The 19,523-nt window shown below is 43.8% G+C and overlaps 1 protein-coding gene and 1 long non-coding RNA gene across 2 annotated transcripts in view; both read right to left on the bottom strand.

Annotated features, from left to right (window-relative positions):
• The window catches only part of LOC134022082 (uncharacterized), a 199,745-nt gene that overhangs the window by 147,802 nt on the left and 32,420 nt on the right, over window positions 1-19,523 (bottom strand). The window lies entirely within an intron of this gene.
• LOC134022718 (uncharacterized) lies at window positions 12,406-13,837 on the bottom strand. Its single transcript, XM_062464469.1, has 3 exons — window positions 13,740-13,837; window positions 13,147-13,429; window positions 12,406-13,059 (listed from the first exon to the last, which is right to left on the bottom strand). The coding sequence occupies exons 1-3, from the start codon at window positions 13,835-13,837 to the stop codon at window positions 12,406-12,408; spliced, it is 1,035 nt and encodes a 344-aa protein (XP_062320453.1).

Here is a 19,523-nt window from a genome sequence, read left to right as displayed (position 1 = left end):
TGGCAAAGTAAATGGTGCTAGAAATCCCAAAGGGTCGTATATAGAGCAAACCACGGACAAGATGCCACGTCTTGTGTGGTCGGTCCTGGATAGTGATCCTAAACTTGAACACATCTGTTTCAATGCACCAGTGCAATCCAAGTGCTCTTTCCATTGGCAGGTTGTCTTAGTCCAAGTCCATCTCTCTGGTGTCTTTGGTTCTGTGTTCTTGTGGAATGGATGCCAATACAGCACGGCTGTTACTAATCCACTTTGACAGTAGGAATCCTCCCATCTGGCAGAGAGCCACCAGGCCCCTTACCATTTGAACGGCTTCCTGTTCCGAATGCATGGAGTAGACAATCATCTACATCAGAATCAGAATGGGTTTTATTCGCCATGAAAGTTTGCAGACAAGGAATTTGCTTTGGCAGGAAGGTGCATACATTAAACATATAGGAATCTTAAATTTAAATATGAGGACTAACTATACTAAGGGTACATAACTAGCAATACTAAGTGGAATTAGAATTAAAGTAAAATATTCAATAGAATATCAAATAAAATATAAGTTGCCGTAATTTACAATATAAAAATACAAATAATACAAATAGTTACAAAAAATACAAATGGTACAAGATACAATCGTGTGATGCAGTGCAAAAAGCAATGTGTTTTTAGGAGATTAAGTCATAAAAGTCAGTGTGAAACCTTGGCCTTGTTGAAGAGGCCAACAGCGGAAGGGAAGAAACTGTTTTTGTGGCGTGTGGTATTGGTCCTGATGGACCGCAGCCTTCTGCCGGAGGGGAGTGACTGAAACAGGGAGTGTCCAGGGTGGGAGGAGTCGGCCACAATCGTCCTCGCTCGCCTCAGGGTCCTCGAGGTGTGCAGGTCCTCGAGGGTAGGCAGATTGCAGCCAATCACCTTCTCAGCAGTGCGGATGATACACTGCAGCCTGCTCTTGTCCTTGGCAGTGGCAGCAGCGTACCAGATGGTGATGGAAGACGTGAGGATGGACTCAATGATGGCTGTGTAGAAGTGCACCATCATTGTCTTTGGCAGGTTGAATTTCTTCAGCTGCCGTAGGAAGTACATCTTCTGTTGTGCTTTCTTGGTGAGGGAGCTGATGTTCAGTTCCCACTTGAGGTCCTGGGAGAGGATATTGACCAGGAAGCTGAAATACTCCACAGTGTTGACTGGGGAGTCACCCAGGGTGATGGGGATGAGTGGGGATGTATTCTTCCTGAAGTCCACAACCATCTCCACTGTCTTAAGAGCATTGAGCTCTAGGTTGTTCTGGCTGCACCAGGTCACCAGGTTGTCAGCTTCCCACCTATAATCAGACTCGTCTCCACCAGAGATGAGCTCAATGAGGGTAGTGTCGTCCGCAAACTTCAGGAGTTTGTCGGACGGATGACTGGAGGTGCAGCTGTTGGTGTACAGGGAGAAGAGCAGAGGAGAAAGGATACAGCCCTGAGGTGATTCGGTGCTGATGGACCGGGAGTCAGAGACTTGTGTTCCCAGCTTAACGCACTGCTTCCTGTCAGACAGGAAGTCTGTGATACACCTGCAGGTGGGATCAGGCACGTTCAGCTTGGAGAACTTGTTCTGAAGCAGGGCGGGGATGATGGTATTGAAGGCAGAGCTGAAGTCCACAAACAGGATCCTGGCGTAGGATGCTGGGGAGTCCAGGTGCTGTAGGGTGAAGTGGAGGGCCATGTTAACTGCATCATCCACAGACCTGTTGGCTCTGTAGGCAAACTGCAGGGGGTCCAGTAGAGGGTCTGTGATGGATTTAAGGTGTGCCAGCACCAGGCGTTCAAAAGACTTCATGATCTTTAGCCTCCCTCACCGCCTTGTTAAACCTGTTCTTCGACTCCTTGAATCTGTCCCTGTCCCCACTCCTAAACGCGGCCTCTTTCTCTGACCTCAACCTTCTGAGGTTTAGCTGTAAACCAGGGTTTGTCGTTGTTGTAGCTCACCCAGGTGCGTGTTGGTATACAGCAGTCCTCACAGAAGCTGATGTATGATGTCACAGCCTCCGTGAGCTCATCCAGACTATTGGAGGCAGTCATGAACATATCCCAGTCAGTGCAGTCCAAGCACGCCCGCAGATCCTCCATAGCTTCACTGGTCCACTTTTTCGATGTCCTCACAGCAGGCTTACAGCGCTTTAGCTTCTGCCTGTATGCAGGAATCAGGTGGACCATGGCGTGGTCTGAGTGACCCAGTGCTGCATGGGGGACGGCATGGTATGCTTTGCTGATTGTACAGTAGCAGTGATCCAAGGTGTTTTCTTCTCTGGTAGGGCATTTGATGAATTGTCTATATTTGGGGAGTTCTTGAGTGAGATTGCCTTTGTCGCCTAGCGCAATAACCAAGGAATCCGGATTTCCATGTTCGACACTCAATATCTGGCTGGCTAGCACACGTTGAGCCTCGTTGATGCTAGCCTGCGGAGGCATGTAGACGCCGACCAGAATGAATGATGCAAACTCACGTGGCGAGTAAAAAGGTTTACAGTTAATAAAAAATGATTCCAGATCAGGAGAACAGTGCTGCAGAATCACTGTCACATCTTCACACCAGCCACCGCCTTTTGTTTTGCCGGAAAGCACAGTCACGATCCGCTCTCAGCAGTTTAAAACCTGCTAGCTGTAGTGCGGAGTCTGGGATCAGTTCACTCAGCCATGTCTCCGTAAAGCACAAAACGGAAGATGAATGAAAGTCTCTGTTTTTCCACACCAGTAGCTGAAGTTCATCCAGTTTGTTGCTCAGCGAACGCACGTTGGAGAGAAATATCCCCGGTAACGATGTGCGTGCCCCGCGCCGACGAAGTCGCACCAGTGCACCGGCTCATTTGCCTCTCCTACGACGCTTCGCTGCTAGGACAAAGCCAAGGGTGGCTTTGACTATAATTCCCACTAATTCTGCCGCTGGAAGCCGAAAAGTGGGAAATAAATCCACAGGAGTTGTAGTCCTGATGTTTAAAAGTACTTCTCTTGTTAGAGAACCCGGAAATCTTGGCAGAACACTGAATTAAAAGACAAAACAAGACAAAAAAGAGCGCACCTAACGACCGAGACTGCCATCATCGGCGCCATCTTGGATCTTAAAAGTAGAAGTTGGTTTTTATTGTGTCACCTCTGCTGAAAAGTGATCTTTATTGTCCTCAGAAGTCTTCCTTAAGGCAAAGTTTGCATAGCTTGGTGACGACACAGCTCCAAAAAGATGTAGGTTCATCCGGTATTCAACAAGCTCCTGCTGCACATCACCATCAGGCCACCACACAAATCGCAGTTAGTCAATATGTTTTTCTGATACTTTGACCTGATAAAAAATGGCTTTGATGTCAGCCATCAGAGCTTCCGGCTCTTGTCTGAATCTGTTGAGAACTCCAATGAGGGATTTTGTAAGGTCTGGACCTTGCAGCAATTGGCAGTTAAGTGATGCTCCTTTGAAGACTGCACCACAGTCCAAGACTCTCCTTAAGGTTCCTTTCTTTGAGTGATACCCCCCATGATGAGGGATGTACCAAAGTCCTCCATCACTTTGATACAGCTGGTCCACTTGTACCATTTCAGCATACCCGTTGTCAACCATTTCTGTGAGGAAAGAGTTATATTGGTTGTGGAACCTTTTATCTTTGCAAAACTTGCGTTTCAGGCTCCGGATGCGCTGCTCCGCAACACAACGGTTGTACGGCATGCCTGTGATTTTCTTGCTTGAAAGGTAAGTCTATGCAGTAGTGTCTTTCCGTCAACTTTGCTGAGTGATTCATAATATCTAGGAATTTGACCTCATCCCTGGACATCTCAGTTTCCTTGCTGGTTGTTTCACTAAAGTCGTGGTTGTACTGTTTGACCAACAGCTCCTCTAGGTTCGCAACGGATATCTGATTGACAACAGCAGCTGGATGGTTATTCCTATCCCTAATGTTGTTGTCTCCTCTTAGGGGACCATAGATGACCCACCCTAATAGGGTCCTCACTGCGTATGGCCTGTCCCCTCGGCTGTTGACTAGCTCCCAATGCTCCAATACCTTAGAAGCATTTGTTCCAATGAGTAGGTCAATGCCCAAGTCGATTTCATGAACACAGATATCCTTCAAGTAAGGCCATTGTGTCAAGTCTTCTTGTCTGGGAATGTTGAGCTGGGAAACAGGCATGTTCTTATGTGTGAACACATCGGACAGTCCGATGAAATTGTTTGTGTCCAGACTAGATATGGTGCACCAAGCATGAGATATGGTGACTGGACACAGGCTTTACCTGGTTCATGGTTCGCAAAACAATATAAGTCTTATGTCTTGTTATGTTTAGCCTTCTCATCAGACTTTCCGTGCAAAAGGTAGACGAACTTCCATGATCCAAGAAAGCGTATTTTTGCAACACTGTTTTCCCTTGTGGCTTTTTACTTGTACTGGCACCACAGAGTAGATGCAGACCTCATCACCGGCCCCAATATGCCCACATGTATGAGGTGAGAGAGCAGCATTACTCCTAGTCGATTTCTTATTAGGTTCTGTGTGTTCAAGTTTCCTGTCTTTGTCCTTTTGTTCAATGTGAAGTATTTCAGGATGATTTTGATTGCACACATCACATGTCAAACGACTCTTGCAGTCTTTGCTTATGTGTCCTTGTTTTAAACATCCAAAACAGACTCCATTTTCCTTTAGGAAATCTATTTTTTCCCTGTGCATTTTCTTCCTGATCTGTGGACACAGACCCAATGTGTGACCGCTTCTGTTACAGAACAAGCAAGAACTTTGAGTATTAGTGGTAGGTACATTCCTTTTCTGTTTCAGTCTTTGTCATAATTTCTTGTACTGGTGTTTCCATATGAGCTACAGTTGAGGCAAAATTGTATCCTTTTGGTCTTGACTTTGTAGGGTTTCTGTTAGGATAATTTCTTCATCAAGAAATGCACAGAGTCGTCGGATTCAAAGAAAGTACAATGGTTTAATGTGTAGCGGGGTTTTCTCGTTTAAAGATAGAAATACTTTATTTATCATAAAGTCTCTGGGCACCACCCTAATATTGGTTTAGGACATTAGGGAATCCTATGTTTAATATGTCATAATCAGTCTCATCTTTAGGAATGAATTCGTATTAAGTGTAGAGCCAATCGTAACATTAGTGAACACGCACGTCAAAATATCTTTACAATGACTTTATTCAAGTAAGGTAAACAGATCTTATGAACAAGTTAGATTATGGGTTTGATATGAGGTTTGGTTTCAATGAACAGAATGAAATGGTCTAACTTAAAGAAAGACATAAACTGTACAGTCAATGATTACATCCTTACAAATCATAAACAGAGCTCACGCCAATGCCATGTCGGGAGGAAAGAGCGTTAGCCATAGTTACGTTTGATAGGGGTTGATCAATGAGGTTGATGGTGGTTTGCGCCAAAGGTCCATTTGAAGAAATATTGTTCTGGACATCTTGGTACAGTTACAAAATATAGTTGAATGATTGTTTTATTATGATAGCTTTGCGTAGATACCAAGAATGACGTGGTTATCTTTCAGGAAGGAGTTGTTACTAGAATCAAGATTTCAGTGAACACAACATTAAAACAAAGTAACAAACATGACACAAATGAGACAAAGTCTGATCGCAATAGAGAGTTTGTCTAGCTCCCCAGTCTTCAGATAAGACCATTTATTGGTGAGAAGTCCCCTCCCTCTGCATATCAGCTGTCAATATGATTGATCCCAGAGACAGAGTGCGCGTGCACGTGGAAACGTGGAGTTCTCTGGCACTAGGCTTGAACATATGATTCACTCAACACAGATAAGATTAACACATGTATTGCACCTCTAGTATGCTAATGGTCAACCTAGGTCAGTTTGTTTATGTAAGCCTAGTGTCATCTATTGGTCAAGTGGGGAGGGGGTTCTTTGCTGGCAAGGAATGCTAGCACCAGTATTTTCAGAATATAATGTTACATCCTAAATTTATCTGACAGCTTCTGACAGTGGTAGTTGGCTTAGCGGCCTGGATGTTTCCAAATAGTGGAGGGTTAGTTGGAGGCAACATTCATTTCCTCCATATAGGTAAGACTTTACATTGCATAGCAACAACCTCTAAGAAACAGTGAGAATGCTTGCAATGCTTTCACGTCCTCTGATTCTTCCCCCTTTGTCCTTATCTCCCAGAGGAGAAGCTTCAAAGCTTCTGGCCCAGCATGGGATCAGAAACAGAGGCCACACGGCCCACAGTATTCTCTGAATTCAGACAAAGGATTTCTGAGGAAGAACTTTTCTGTTCTGGATTTACAAACATATTCTCAAGGACTATATGGCTCATGGACACTATTTCAATGACGGTAGTTGATGTGTTATAATGTGTGCTTTTCTCATTTACTTAGAACGTTGTTTAATTGAGGTTTGATTATAACTTCCCTTCAGGTATAGTTAATTCAGCCAATCTTGATATCAAAATGATTATACCATACTAACAAAACCATTTATGAATGTTGGATTGTTATATTCTGAAGTTTAAGCATTCCATGGACAATTGAATTAACAGAACTCAAAGCTAAGAGCCACTTCACACCTGGCCAGATCTCAAGACAACGCCCAGGTTGGGAGTAACTGACCAATGAAAGAGGTCACCTTCACGGGACCCCCCCCCCCCGGGACCCCCCCCCCCCCCCCCCTTGTTCTTTGGAGTACAAAACCCCAAAACGTACAATCACACCCGCTTGTTCGTAGGATTAAACTGAGGTGAACGCGTCACTCTCTAACCTATTCCTCTCAACCTGCAAATTCACTGAGCGCCCGGGACTTTGACGAGAGATTCTGCTTTCTATTCGTTGGACATAACGAACCATTGACTCCTTTCTTCAAACCGACAAAAGTAACTGCGATTTGCAATATTTCTTACTTGTGACACATTGGCATGTTGTGATTAAATTGTTATTTTACAAATGATTTAACCTAACCATCGTTAGGCCAGTTGCCCTTGATCGTCCATTGTCACTAGAAAGGCCTACCTTTCTCTCTCTACCTCTCTCCCACTCTCCCTCCCCCTTCACACGCGCTCTACACAGCCATTGTGTTGCTCGCTCTCATTTAGAATCTAGCCACTGTACTACTCTAGCCAACTAACCCATAACTTATCTGGTATTTGTTCATTATAATTACATTTTCCTAAATAAATCATTGTGTATCTCACGTTATCTGATCTGCCCTACTTTCATAGAATCCACTACTTAAGATTAGACGGATTATTACGAAGGCTATTATTCAATAAGGTTTCCTCTGTCCCTTTAACAAATAAGAGGTGGTGCCCCTAAGAACTACATACTTTATTATAAATTAAGTATTGAACCATGCAAGTTAATACTCTTTTCGAAGGCCAAATGTACAGACTCATAGGCAAAAAGGTGTGCAGGCGCATATCCACAACACAACCCCTCTACCGAATGATGGTAACTAAGAGCGTCTGCTAAATGTAAATCTAATGTAAATGTAACCAAGACAGTGTCTGTCACCTAATTCAGAGGCTAAATGTCATCACTGCACTTCTGGCTCAACAAAGTCTCTCTTCTACTTTACCACCAAGAGACATCCCTGTTTACGATGGGGATCCCTTGCAGTATGTAGCTTTCATCAGGGCATTCGAGAGAGGGGTGGAGAGTGTCGAAGAAATTTAGAATGGAACATTATATTCAGAAAATACTGGTGCTAGCATTCCTTGTCAGTAGAGAGCCCTCTCCCTACATGACCTATAGATGACACTACAGCTGTTGCACTACAGCTGTTGCACTACAGCTGTTGCAGAGAAAGTTGTTTCTTTTGCTCTCACGACTGGTTGCGGGTAGCATGATCCAGTTCCCACCCACATATCCTGTCTTTGTTGTCTTTGTTGCTTGTTAACTACTCGACTTCTGCCTGGCATTTTACCAAATTAATTATTGATTAAAGAGTTTCTTGATTCAAGAACTTCATGCAAATATTGTTTTTCATTATGGTGGATTATTACCTTGATCCGTCTTGCTATATAATGAGGATTGATCATGTTATATGCGAGTGACACTGAATATTCAGTACAATATGTGCTATTGCTGAGGTCAACCCATTAAATGTGCCTTCTGGGCATAAGAGTGACCAAGGGGAATTGTCTTAGAAATAAAATACTTTTCTTAATGTAAAGCAAAAGTAACTTGACGCCTTACTCTCTACAGTAAGTAACTAAGTAACGTAACTAGTTACTTTACAAGAAATGTAACTAGTAACTGTAATTAGTTACTTTTATAAGTAACGTTCCCCAACTCTGCCTACGACTAATAAGCCCTACAACTCCTCCCACCTGTAACTATGTTCAGTCCCTGCTGCTGTTCCTAGCCAAACTTCACAGAGGGGATTTTTTGAATGCGCCGGAAATGAAAAACATTTATGTATATTTGAGTACACACATTCGTAGATATAGCCCTACGTTTCAACTATATGGAAACGGACTATGAGGTTGAACAGATTAAATGAAACGAGACACAATTTCCCCTCATCTAACTAGTGCTAACTAATGCTAGCTAGAGTGCAGCCTGGGCATGTTAGCTGTTTTCACAAACAGATTGACGTAACATTTCGGCTGTGGCATTGAAGACAGCGACGCACCACACAAGCTTGAGTTTAAATACATTATTTAATGTGACATTACTTACTGTACATGCAAGTCTTGAACCGCTTAAATGAATGATGCTGCTATTACACCATGGCACGATAGTCTTACTAGCCAACACTTCTAGGCATCGTTGCTCATGTGTGCTGACGTTGTGAGGTAAGGCTTGAACTGAGTTCCCTTGAGCGACAAAAGGCACTTTTTGCCACAAAAACGTAATTCAATCCTGAACCGTGCAACGGAACGTAAATCCCAAAACAAGCAACGCAATCGCTAACAAGACGAACCTAATGACACCAGCGTTGTCTATGTAGTCCAAATATTGAGGGATCCTTAGGGGTGGGAAAATAAATATATATGACAGAAAATAATGGTTTGTGCTCACCGAAAGCAAGCACACCCCAATTATAGAGATGTGTATGGCTGCAGCCTGGAGCCTCCCGTCTCATGCCCTCCCGTCTCATGCCCTCCCGTCTCATGCCTTCCCGTCTCTTGCCCAGGCTGTCCAACAGTAAGTTCAGAGGGTCAAAAATACTAAATCGCGAAATTGAAAAACTTTTAAACTATTAAATTAACAATTTTTGCCATACATATAGTTTGCTGGTTACTGGATGTTATTGTTGTGTCCCTGATGTTAACTTATATTTGATTAAACCTGCGATGACTTCCATTTAAAACTGCATCAGCGTTTTATGTTGACATTTGTTAGCGAATATTAGCTAACGTTACCTAGAGCAATTTATGGTTGCAGACTTTGATGGTTTCCTTCTGTGATTTTCCTTAAGGTACACATCAGCCTCCCCCTTCATATGCATACTTTGTACTGACTTTTAAATATTTAATCTTTGGACCCTGTGATGATTAAATAATTGTTGTCTGTGTACAGATAATAGCAGATAAGGAGGAGGCAAAGAGGCCCAGGACATTCCCTCCTGAAGAGTTGGTAAGTGTGAATAAAGTAAACTTGAAGCCTTGTATACAAACCTACTTTCAAAATACTACAAACTGTCTACATAATAAATTCTCAAAATAATTTCTAAATGTGTTAATTTCAGGAAACCGTTTACCTGACCAAGGAAATGGGGATTCTGGAGGTCAGAAAGGAACTACCATAGGGTGAGACATAAAATAAAAAATGTTTCTGAACTTACAACGCTTACAACAAAATACTATAGCAGTTATTTTGACATTTGTCTACGATATGCTTTGCAGATTACAAGATGTTGTCTCGAAGAGATATTGCTTGAGGTGGTCCTCCAGGATGGTGAAAGGGCACTGATGACCTTGGCCCTAGTCTGTTCCTCCTTCAGAGACATAGTCAACGATGAAAACTTCTGTGAAAGAGCTCAGTGTCTGTGGCTTTGACACTAAGTAAAAAATTATGCTTTGATTGTTGCCAACTTTAAATGTTTCAGCATATTTATCACATGAAGCATAGGGCCTCATGTACGTACATTCGCAAACGTAGCGTTATTAGCGCCATGGCCAGATTGCGCACGCTGTGATACTTCAGTTTCTTATATACTAGTGTAATAATTGGACCAATACGCTGTTCCTATTGGTCCAGAAGACGTTCTCAAAAGTGAATAAATCCGTTTATATACCTCCTGAAAGTTTGCAGAGGTAAATAAACGTTTTTACGGACCTAGCAACAAGCGGTTGCCTTGGAGATGTAGCAATTGACCTTAACAACGTGGCATCTGCTCGGCAAAAAAGTAGCCTAAATTGCCTAAAAAGCCCTAAAACATCCAAATATGGTTTTTGCACAGGTCCGCAAACGCCCCACAATTGCTTCCCGTTTTAAAGAAGTATCTTAAGCAGACAGAAGACGAATTGATGTTGTTCATATGTTGCCTTGGAGATGTAGTGAAGTCACCAGTGCAAGTGCAGCTGATTGCTCTGACAACATGGCGTCTGCTCCAGATTCGACGTGTTTGATTTGGGATCTTCCCACGTATTGTTGTAGTATATAAGAAACCAAATGTTTACTCCTCGACAGGTCAGCAAACGCTTTGTCGCCTCGATTTGTTAAAACGTTTGTTAACCGAGACCGTAGGTCGTTTTAACAAATCGTTTAACAAATCGTTTAACAAATCGTTTAACAAATCGTTTAACAAATCGTTTAACAAATCGTTTTAACAAATCTCGGTTTACAAAGCATGTCACACTGTTTCTAAGACTCCTTTTTAGTTTTATATTCTATATTGTTTTCACACTTCACTGGGAAATTGCTGCAAATACAATTGCACCTGCCTACATTCAGTCTCTCGTTCAGCCTTACACCCCCACCTGCCACCTAGGGTCTTCTTCTGACAACCGTCTGGTGGTCCCACTTCTCAAGAGTGCCCGCTCCCAACCCAAACTCTTCTCCTGTCTGGCCCCCCAATGGTGGAACCATTTCCCCACCTCCATCAGAGATACTGACTGTCTCTCCACCTTCAAGACAAGGCTAAAGACTCACTTGTTCCAGGAGTACAACGACACTTAAGAAAGATTTGTTGTACCAGATGTTAGTTTATTTCCCCCAGGAACACAATTCCCTCAACAGACTTGTTGCACTTGTTGGTTAGTTGTAACTGATTTAACTACTTATACTCGCTGTGATTTATATTATTGTCTCTTGCTTTCCTCCAGGTACACTATAGCACTTTCGAGGATCATGTTGTTTAATTGTACCTGTTTAACTACATGCTCTTCTGGTTGTACCCATTGGCACTTATATGCTTTTCACAATGTATGCTTAATTTTATAGCTACCCGCAATGTTTTGGGGCTATCTCGTTGTTTATGATTATTGACCTATGCACTTTTTGTAAAGCTCTCTCTTGGAAGTCGCTTTGAATAAAAGCGTCTAATAAATAAATGTAAATGTAAGGCGAGAGGGCATGAGACGGGAGGCTCCAGGCTGCAGCCATACAGTCTTGCAATTATAGCCTAATATAATTAGTGATATTGTGGCTACATGTTAAGGTGTCATTATAGATTGTTGACATGTTCTTCTGGAGCAAAGACAAAGATGAATAAATCATGTCTGATAACCACAATTTTGTTATGGTTATGCAATGTTATGTCAGTTAACACCACAATGATGGCATTAACAATAACAGTAAGCTAGCAATAGTAAAGCAACACTCATCATCATCATAATAGTAACATATGGGCCTATTTAACTTAGCTTTCTTTGCCGAGCTAAAACAACAAAGGAGCCAGATATTCAAGTTTACAGTTTCTTTAATCTGACACAATACTTACAGTTTTTTACAACCACTTTGACACAAATTTCAGAACCTTGATGTCCTTTTTCAAAACTCTAGATACAAAACTCGAAACAGTCATTACTTGTAACACACACTGTCACATGTTCAAAGCATAGCATTGTATGTTAATATCTTTAAAGACACCTTGCGCATGCAGAATCATTCATTCAAAAAACGAATTTATCATGAAATACAATAGGAATATTCACTTAGATCATCCACACACAAGATACCCATAGTTTCACAATGTAGTTGTTTGTACAATCATTGAATATTGTACTACAAAATGTGATACATGTTTCATAAGATACTACATCACCATAAATCAACCAAGAGAGAATACTACAGACAGTGGAATCATTGAACAAAATCTGGAATTTATTGAGGAAATACATTCAAATTATAAAATGTCTTTGTTTTCTATCACAGCACAAATAATAAGCTACAAAAGAAAACTATGCTACAGTACGTAAAACATGTACTGCAGTGTTCCTCACCTGGCAAAAAACAAACAAACAAAGCAAAACAAAGAATGGATTACTCTCCTACATTTCCATCAACCCTGTCTTGTGGATTTGGCCACAGGTTTTCATACACATCGCAATGGATGTTTTCATTTGACAGAACTCTCTGAAAGAATCTCCGGGCATGGCGAATCCAGGCCTGGCACTGGTCTGCCGTGATGTCATTGCATGCCTCATCCATGGCCTGGAGAAGGGTACCTTGTTCATGAGGGTGCCTATCGTACACCTTCCACCTCCATGTGGAGAATAATTCCTCAATAGGGTTGAGGAAGGGAGAGTATGGGGGCAAGTACAGGGCTTTAAATTGTGGATGGGCTTGAAACCATGCTTGCGCGAATTGAGAATGGTGGAACCTGACATTATCCCACACAATGGCATAGGTCACGCCATCAGCTCTACAGACCTGACTTAGCTCATCCAGGAAGCCTGCATTAACAAGTAACTCTGCATTATATGACCCAATACGAGTGCTGCGTCCCACCACACCATCTTCTGATATCGCCGCACACAAGGTGATGTTGGCCCCACGTTGTCCAGGTACTTGGAAGGTTGCCCGCTGGCCAATTAAATTTCGACCTCTTCTCCTTGTCTTGGCCATGTTGAAGCCTGCCTCATCCAAAAATATGAATTTGTGATGGTTTTCATCAGCATCCAGCTCCATCACCCTCTAAAGACATTTCGAAAAGAGAACTACTGATTACAATGTAACATTTCTGGGGAAGTTTCCACAACAGGCACCTTGAGCTGAACATACCTGAACATACTCAATCCTCAGTTGCTTCACTCTGTCTGCATTCCTTTCGAAAGGCATACGGTACAGTTGTTTTAGAGACACCTGGTGCCTTTTCAGAATGCGTGCAATAGTCGGTAAACTTATGGCTTCCACATTGTTGAACATGTCGTCATTGTCCAAGATATGCTGCTGTATTTCTCTAAGGCGAATATCATTTCTGGCCTGGACCAAATTGACCACAGCCTGCTCTTGTTGCTCAGACAGTATTCTGCCTCTGCCTCCCCTATTTGGCCTTGCCTCTATTCTGCAGGGAAAATTACAATACAGTAAAAACACATGTAGTCACATCACCTACTTTGTGATACACATTGGCATGCAGTATGACCATTTGACAATTGCCTTGGAATGCATGCTGAAAGCTTACCGGTTTTCATTGCGGAAAGTTCTGATGATTGAGGCCACAGTTGATCTTCTGAGGTTTGGTTGGATCATTGTAGCTGTCTCAGTCATTGTCATGCCTCGATTCACGACATAATCCACAACTATTGCCCTGATTTCAGTGGACACTCCTTGCTGTTGCTGCCGCTGTCGTGGACTTGTCCTCTACCATGTACCCCCACACCTCTCTGACGAGGCCCAAGGCCGCCTCTCTGACGAGGCCCAAGGCCGCCTCTCTGACGAGGCCCCTGACCACCTCTCTGACCAGGCCCATGACCAACTTTCTGACCAGGCTCCTGACCACCTCTCTGACCACCTCTCAGAAGGGGTGGTTGTCTCCCTCCATCCCTTGGAACACCACATCTTCCTCGTCTTCCTCGTCTTCCTCCTCCCATTCCCTGACCTCTATTGTGAACACCTGCCAGCTCCATGCTATTGTATCACTATGTTGTTGTAGGCAGCTACCACTCATTTTATATTACATAATACTCATACCACAATGTGAAATCAATCATCAGCAACTAATAGTATTGACAAAGATATTACAAGGGCCTGCCTACCTACAGGTGCTGCTGATTTTCAAATCTTAAAACATGATAGTTTAGTCCAATTTGTTCAGGTTTCATAGTAATTGGTGTCAATGGATCTCATTATACTGAAACTTTCATGTTCTAAACTTGGAATATTGTTTATCAGTTTCCATAAAACTATGCATTGAGAGTAATGCAACAGTTACTTATCATTTTGAGCAGTAGTATCAATTGACAGTTAGATCATTGTAATGTAAGGAAATGACAGACATTTCAGATGTTATGTGTGAATTAGCATTTTGAAATGGTGATACTTTGATGTTAACTTTAGTCATTTTGAACAGATGATTATAGTTCAATGAATAAATGATCTAAGCTATATGTGTATTGTATCTAAGAAATTGAAAATTGTCTTAACGTTTTGAAAAAGGACATCACGGTTCTGAAATTTGTGTCAAAGTGATTGTAAAAAACTGTAAGCAGTCATACTAAAAACACGAAGCAAAAAGAACAACATAGCCTATATGTGGTGAGTCTGAGTCGTATGTGGAACATATTTTCCATCTAGAATTACATTACTAAAAACCAAGTGAAAGGAATACTATTAAGTACTGTAGCAGAGCCAACAGACAAACCACGTACCATCACACCTTTCCCCTACCCTCGACAAGGAGAAAGGGGGTTTCCCCCCTTGTCCTTATCTCCAGAGCAGGAGCTTCAAAGCTTCTGGCCCAGCATGGGGTCAGAAGGTAGACCAAAATGGCCTTACAGTATGGAGACAAAGGATTTTAAGGAAGAACTAACTTTTCTGGATTTACAAACATATTCTCAAGGACTACATGGCTCCTGGACACTATTTCAATGAAAGTAGTTGATGTGTTATAATGTATGCTTTCCCTTTAATGCTGTGTTGATATAATTTGATGTTTTAATGTAACTTCCTTTCCTGTTATGATAAATCAGTCAATCTTGATATCAAAATGATTCTAATCTACAAACTAAACCATTTATTAATGTTGTATTGTTATATTTCGAAGTATAAGCAATACATGGACATTTGAAATAGCTGAACTCTGAAAAGTTATCAACCACTTCACTCCCATACGTCAATCTCAGGATGGACGCCCAGGTGGGAGTAACTGACCAATCAAAGAGTTCACCTCCAAAAGGATACCCCCTTTCTCAAGGATTATAAAACCTCGACGCACAAGCAATCCTGGCTTTTTCGCAAGGATTCACCGGAAGTGTTTGTGACACATCTGACCTATCCTTCTCAATCAGCAACTCACTGGACCACTAGGAACTTGAACGAAAGATTCCTTTGCTCTAACCGTTTGACAACGACGAACGGAACTTTGACTCTTCTTCAAACTGACAACAGTAACTGCGATATTGCTACATTTCTTACTTGTGAACATTGGCATATTGTGATTTAATTTGTTACGTTTGATTTTAGTTTGCAAATGATTTAACCTAACTTTCGTTAGGATTAGTTAACATACTCTCCCATTGTTCTCCAGAAGCCTATCTCTCTCTCTCTCTCTCTCTCCCTTCCCCCTCCCCACGCGCTCTCAACCTACCATCTTGTACCAACCCTCATCATAGTTTAGGACCTACTGTATACAGTTCAACTCAACTCACTTTCAACTAACCTATAACTTCTCTGGTATTTGTTCATTATAATTACATTTCCTTAAATAAATCATTGTTTATAATACTTGCGTTATCCCTCACGTTATCTGATCTGCTCTACTTTCATAGAAATTCACTACTTAAGATTAGACTGATTATTACGAAGGCTATTATTCAATATTATTCAATAAGGTTTCCTCTGTCCCTTCAACAAATAAGAGGTGGTGCCCCCAAGAACTACATACTTTATTATAAATTAAGTATTGCTAATCTTAAACGAGCAAACCCCGCTACAGTACTAATAGTATTGATTTTCGAAGTTCACATGATGTATCTGGTTCTTGATCAGACTTGTACCACATTCTTCCAGTTTTCTAACTCCACTGCAATGCCTTAGCTCACACGCTCGCGACTGGTTGTCGCAAAGTATGACGTATACAGCTAGTTGCAAGCATACACGAGTTTCGGAGCTAGGAATAAAGGCCGAATTATACTTCTCCGACTCCGTTACGGACAGACGGACGGAGTCGGACGGATTGGTTGAATTTATAGTACTCCGAAGGCTGTGGGTGCTGAAAACAATTCACTGCCAGAAGAGTAGGTGGCGCTGCACTGTGATGCTAGCTAGGTTATCGAAAAGTCGGAGCAAATTTACAAATTAGCCGTTTCATCAATAAAATAAGCACATTTTCAGCAACTACACTGCCCATTTCTCGTCACATTTTAATTCAGATGCTGATTTACATGTACTGTTTAGCTGAAATATGAATTGTAAACTTACAGCAATGGCGGTCAAAGGATTCTGTTCGTCTTGTTGGTCACGGCAATCCCACACAGACTAATTTGTGGCGGTGCGCCACAGAATCAACACCGGCCGGCACATATTGCATTTTGTTATTCTTTTTAAAAAGGTTGTTTACGCTATTTAAAACACGCAGCGTATTCGTTCAGATGCATTTCCTTTCCCTGCTCTCCCTCCGTCTCTCGGTCACTCACGCGTCTCTCTCACATACAGACACACAGTCACAACGTCAGCACACGTTAGCAACGACGCATAATTACGCCGTTCTAGACAGACAGCGATATCAGCGAGCCCTCAGCATTAGTACCATAGCTAAAAGTCTAGGAAAAACTTTTCGCTAGGTACCTATGAACATGTCTTAATCTGCTAGACAAGAGGGTTCCTCTTTGTTTTTGGTGAAAAATCTCACGTGCCCTACTTACCGGCATCATGGAGCCGACCAGCTAAACAGTTATTTACCAAAAGCGTTGCTACCTGCATATACCAGCTCAGTTTTTCTCCTAGATTCAGACCTAGCCCCGGTAAATTGTAGAGCTAGCTAACTACTACACTTCTGCAGTAACTAGCCTACTACACCCCACAATTTCCCCAGAAATATTTTCAGGCTTCAACCAGTGCTGCTCAAGCAGAAAGACAGGGTCAGGGAGAGAAAGAGATAGATTCGGCATTGAGAAAGAAAGAGTAGGAGAGGAGGACAGCATCCAACATGCTGCTGTGAGAGAGCCAGCTGAAGCAACAGGTGAGGTGGACAAATAGATGTAGAAACAGGCAGGTAAGAAAGCAGGTCTCAGGATAAGGGAACTCATTTCTATTCTTCCGTTTCTGGCAGATAGAACTTGAATGGGGTGTGAATTTTGAATAGGGTGTTAAATGTGTGTTTGGGTTGGGCGTGTGATTAATTTTTGATTAATATTATTTAATATAATTGTCACAAGGCAGGATGGTGGACCCAAATGCAGACAGGAAGCGGGGTGGTTTGCGGTAGAAGAGTTTTATTCAACGCAATCTCGTAGTCCAGGGCATGCAAGGGTCGGCAACAAAGTATCAATGCAGAGGTACACTGGGGCAGGCAGGCTCGTTGGTCGGTGGGCGGTCAGAGGTCGTATCGGGGCCGAATGGCAGAGGTACACTGGGGGCAGGCAGGTCTGTGGTCGGGAGACAAAACAGGTAGCGATCAAAACCGAGAAAACACTATGACGAGAAACAAACTGGAATGCTGGAAATGACTGTGAAGCACAAGACGATCTGGCAACAGACAAAACAGAGAACAGAGGTTAAATACAGAAGACAATAGGGAACACCTGGTGAGGGGTGGACACAAACCAACAGGTGAAACGGATCAGGGTGTGACAGAACCCCCCCCCCCTACAGACGCCACCTGGCAGCCGACCCGGGTGCATGCCTAGCTGACCGGGATACCGCCGATAGAAATCGGCAATAAGGCCAAGGTCGAGGATGTTCCGGGCCGGAACCCAGGAGCGCTCCTCCGGCCCATAGCCCTCCCAGTCGACCAAGTACTGGAAACCCCTGCCCCGGGGACGGACCTTCAGGAGACGCCGTGCCGTAATGATCTGATGGCCGTCGAGAAGACGGGGGAGAGGGGCAGGCCTAGGAACGGGAGACAAAGAACAGGTAGAGACAGGTTTAAGATGGGACACATGGAATGTAGGGTGGACACGAAGGGAGCGAGGCAACAGCAACCTAACAGCCGAGCGGCTAATGACCCGGCCAATCCGAAAGGGTCCGATGTAGCGGGGGGACAGTTTGCGGCTCTCTACGCAAAGAGGCAGATCCCGGGTGGACAGCCACACCCGCTGGCCCACACGATAGTGGGGAGCCGGAGTCCTGTGGCAGTCGGCTTGCCAGCGAAACATTTACATTTAGTCATTTAGCAGACGCTCTTATCCAGAGCGACTTACAGTAAGTACAGGGACATTCCCCCCGAGGCAAGTAGGGTGAAGTGCCTTGCCCAAGGACACAATGTAATTTGGCACTGCCGGGAATCGAACTGGCAACCTTCAGATTACTAGCCCGATTCCCTAACCGCTCAGCCACCTGACTCCCTGATACCTGGCGCAGGTGCACAGGAGAGCTGCCCGGGCTTGCTTCCATGTCTGACGACAGCGCCGGACAAACAGCTTGGCGGAAGGAACCCCGACCTCCACCTCCTGCTCTGGAAACAACGGTGGCTGATAACCGAAGGCACACTCAAAAGGGGAGAGACCCGTAGAGGAGGAGGGCAGAGTGCTGCGGGCATACTCCACCCAGACCAGGCGCCTGCTCCAGGTGGTGGGGTTGTCCGAAACCAGACATCGTAGTACCGTCTCCAGGTCCTGGTTGGCCCGCTCTGACTGGCCGTTGGATTGGGGATGGTAACCTGAGGACAGGCTGACTGACGAACCGATAAGGGTGCAGAACGCCTTCCAGAACTGAGACGATGTCGCTGGGAAGCCTGTGGATTCGGAAGACGTGCTGAACCATCAGTTGAGCCGTCTCCTTGGCAGAAGGCAACTTGGGAAGAGGAAGAAGTGAGCGGCCTTGGAAAAGCGATCCACTATGGTTAATATGAGTGTGTTGCCATCAGATGGAGGGAGGCCGGTAACAAAGTCCAGAGAGATGTGAGACCAAGGTCGCCTCGGGACAGGAAGTGGTTGCAGAAGGCCTGACGGGGCGTGATGTGGAGTCTTGTTTTGGGCACATACTGCACACGCAGAGACAAACGCCGGAACATCGACCCCCATGGTGGGCCACCAGAAACGCAGACGGATGAAGTCCAGGGTTCGATTTGCACCGGGGTGGCAGGTGAGGTTAGAGGAGTGACCCCACTCTAGGACCATGGCTCTTGCCGGGTCAGGTACAAACAGACGATGAGGTGGGCCGCCTCCGGGATCGGGTTGCAGCAGCTGCGCTTGGCGGACCTCCTTCTCAACACCCCAAACAAGAGACGTGGCTAGGCAGGCAGCAGGGAGAATGGGTTCGGGATCTTGGGGATTAGA

This window comes from Osmerus eperlanus, chromosome 6, assembly GCF_963692335.1.
Source record: "Osmerus eperlanus chromosome 6, fOsmEpe2.1, whole genome shotgun sequence".
Lineage (NCBI taxonomy): Eukaryota > Metazoa > Chordata > Actinopteri > Osmeriformes > Osmeridae > Osmerus > Osmerus eperlanus.
Note: the sequence above shows the minus strand (reverse complement) of the source record. Positions and strands in the feature narration are given on the sequence as shown.

Excerpts from the sequence above, each read along its gene's own strand:
- LOC134022718 (XM_062464469.1), bottom strand. The coding sequence starts at position 13,837 with ATGGGCCTGGTCAGAGAGGTGGTCAGGGGCCTCGTCAGAGAGGCGGCC. Across the intron at positions 13,430-13,739 it reads CTCGTCAGAGAGGTGTGGGG|AATAGAGGCAAGGCCAAATA; the intron begins GTACATGGTAGA and ends TTTTCCCTGCAG. Across the intron at positions 13,060-13,146 it reads TGAGGATTGAGTATGTTCAG|AGGGTGATGGAGCTGGATGC; the intron begins GTATGTTCAGCT and ends AAATGTCTTTAG.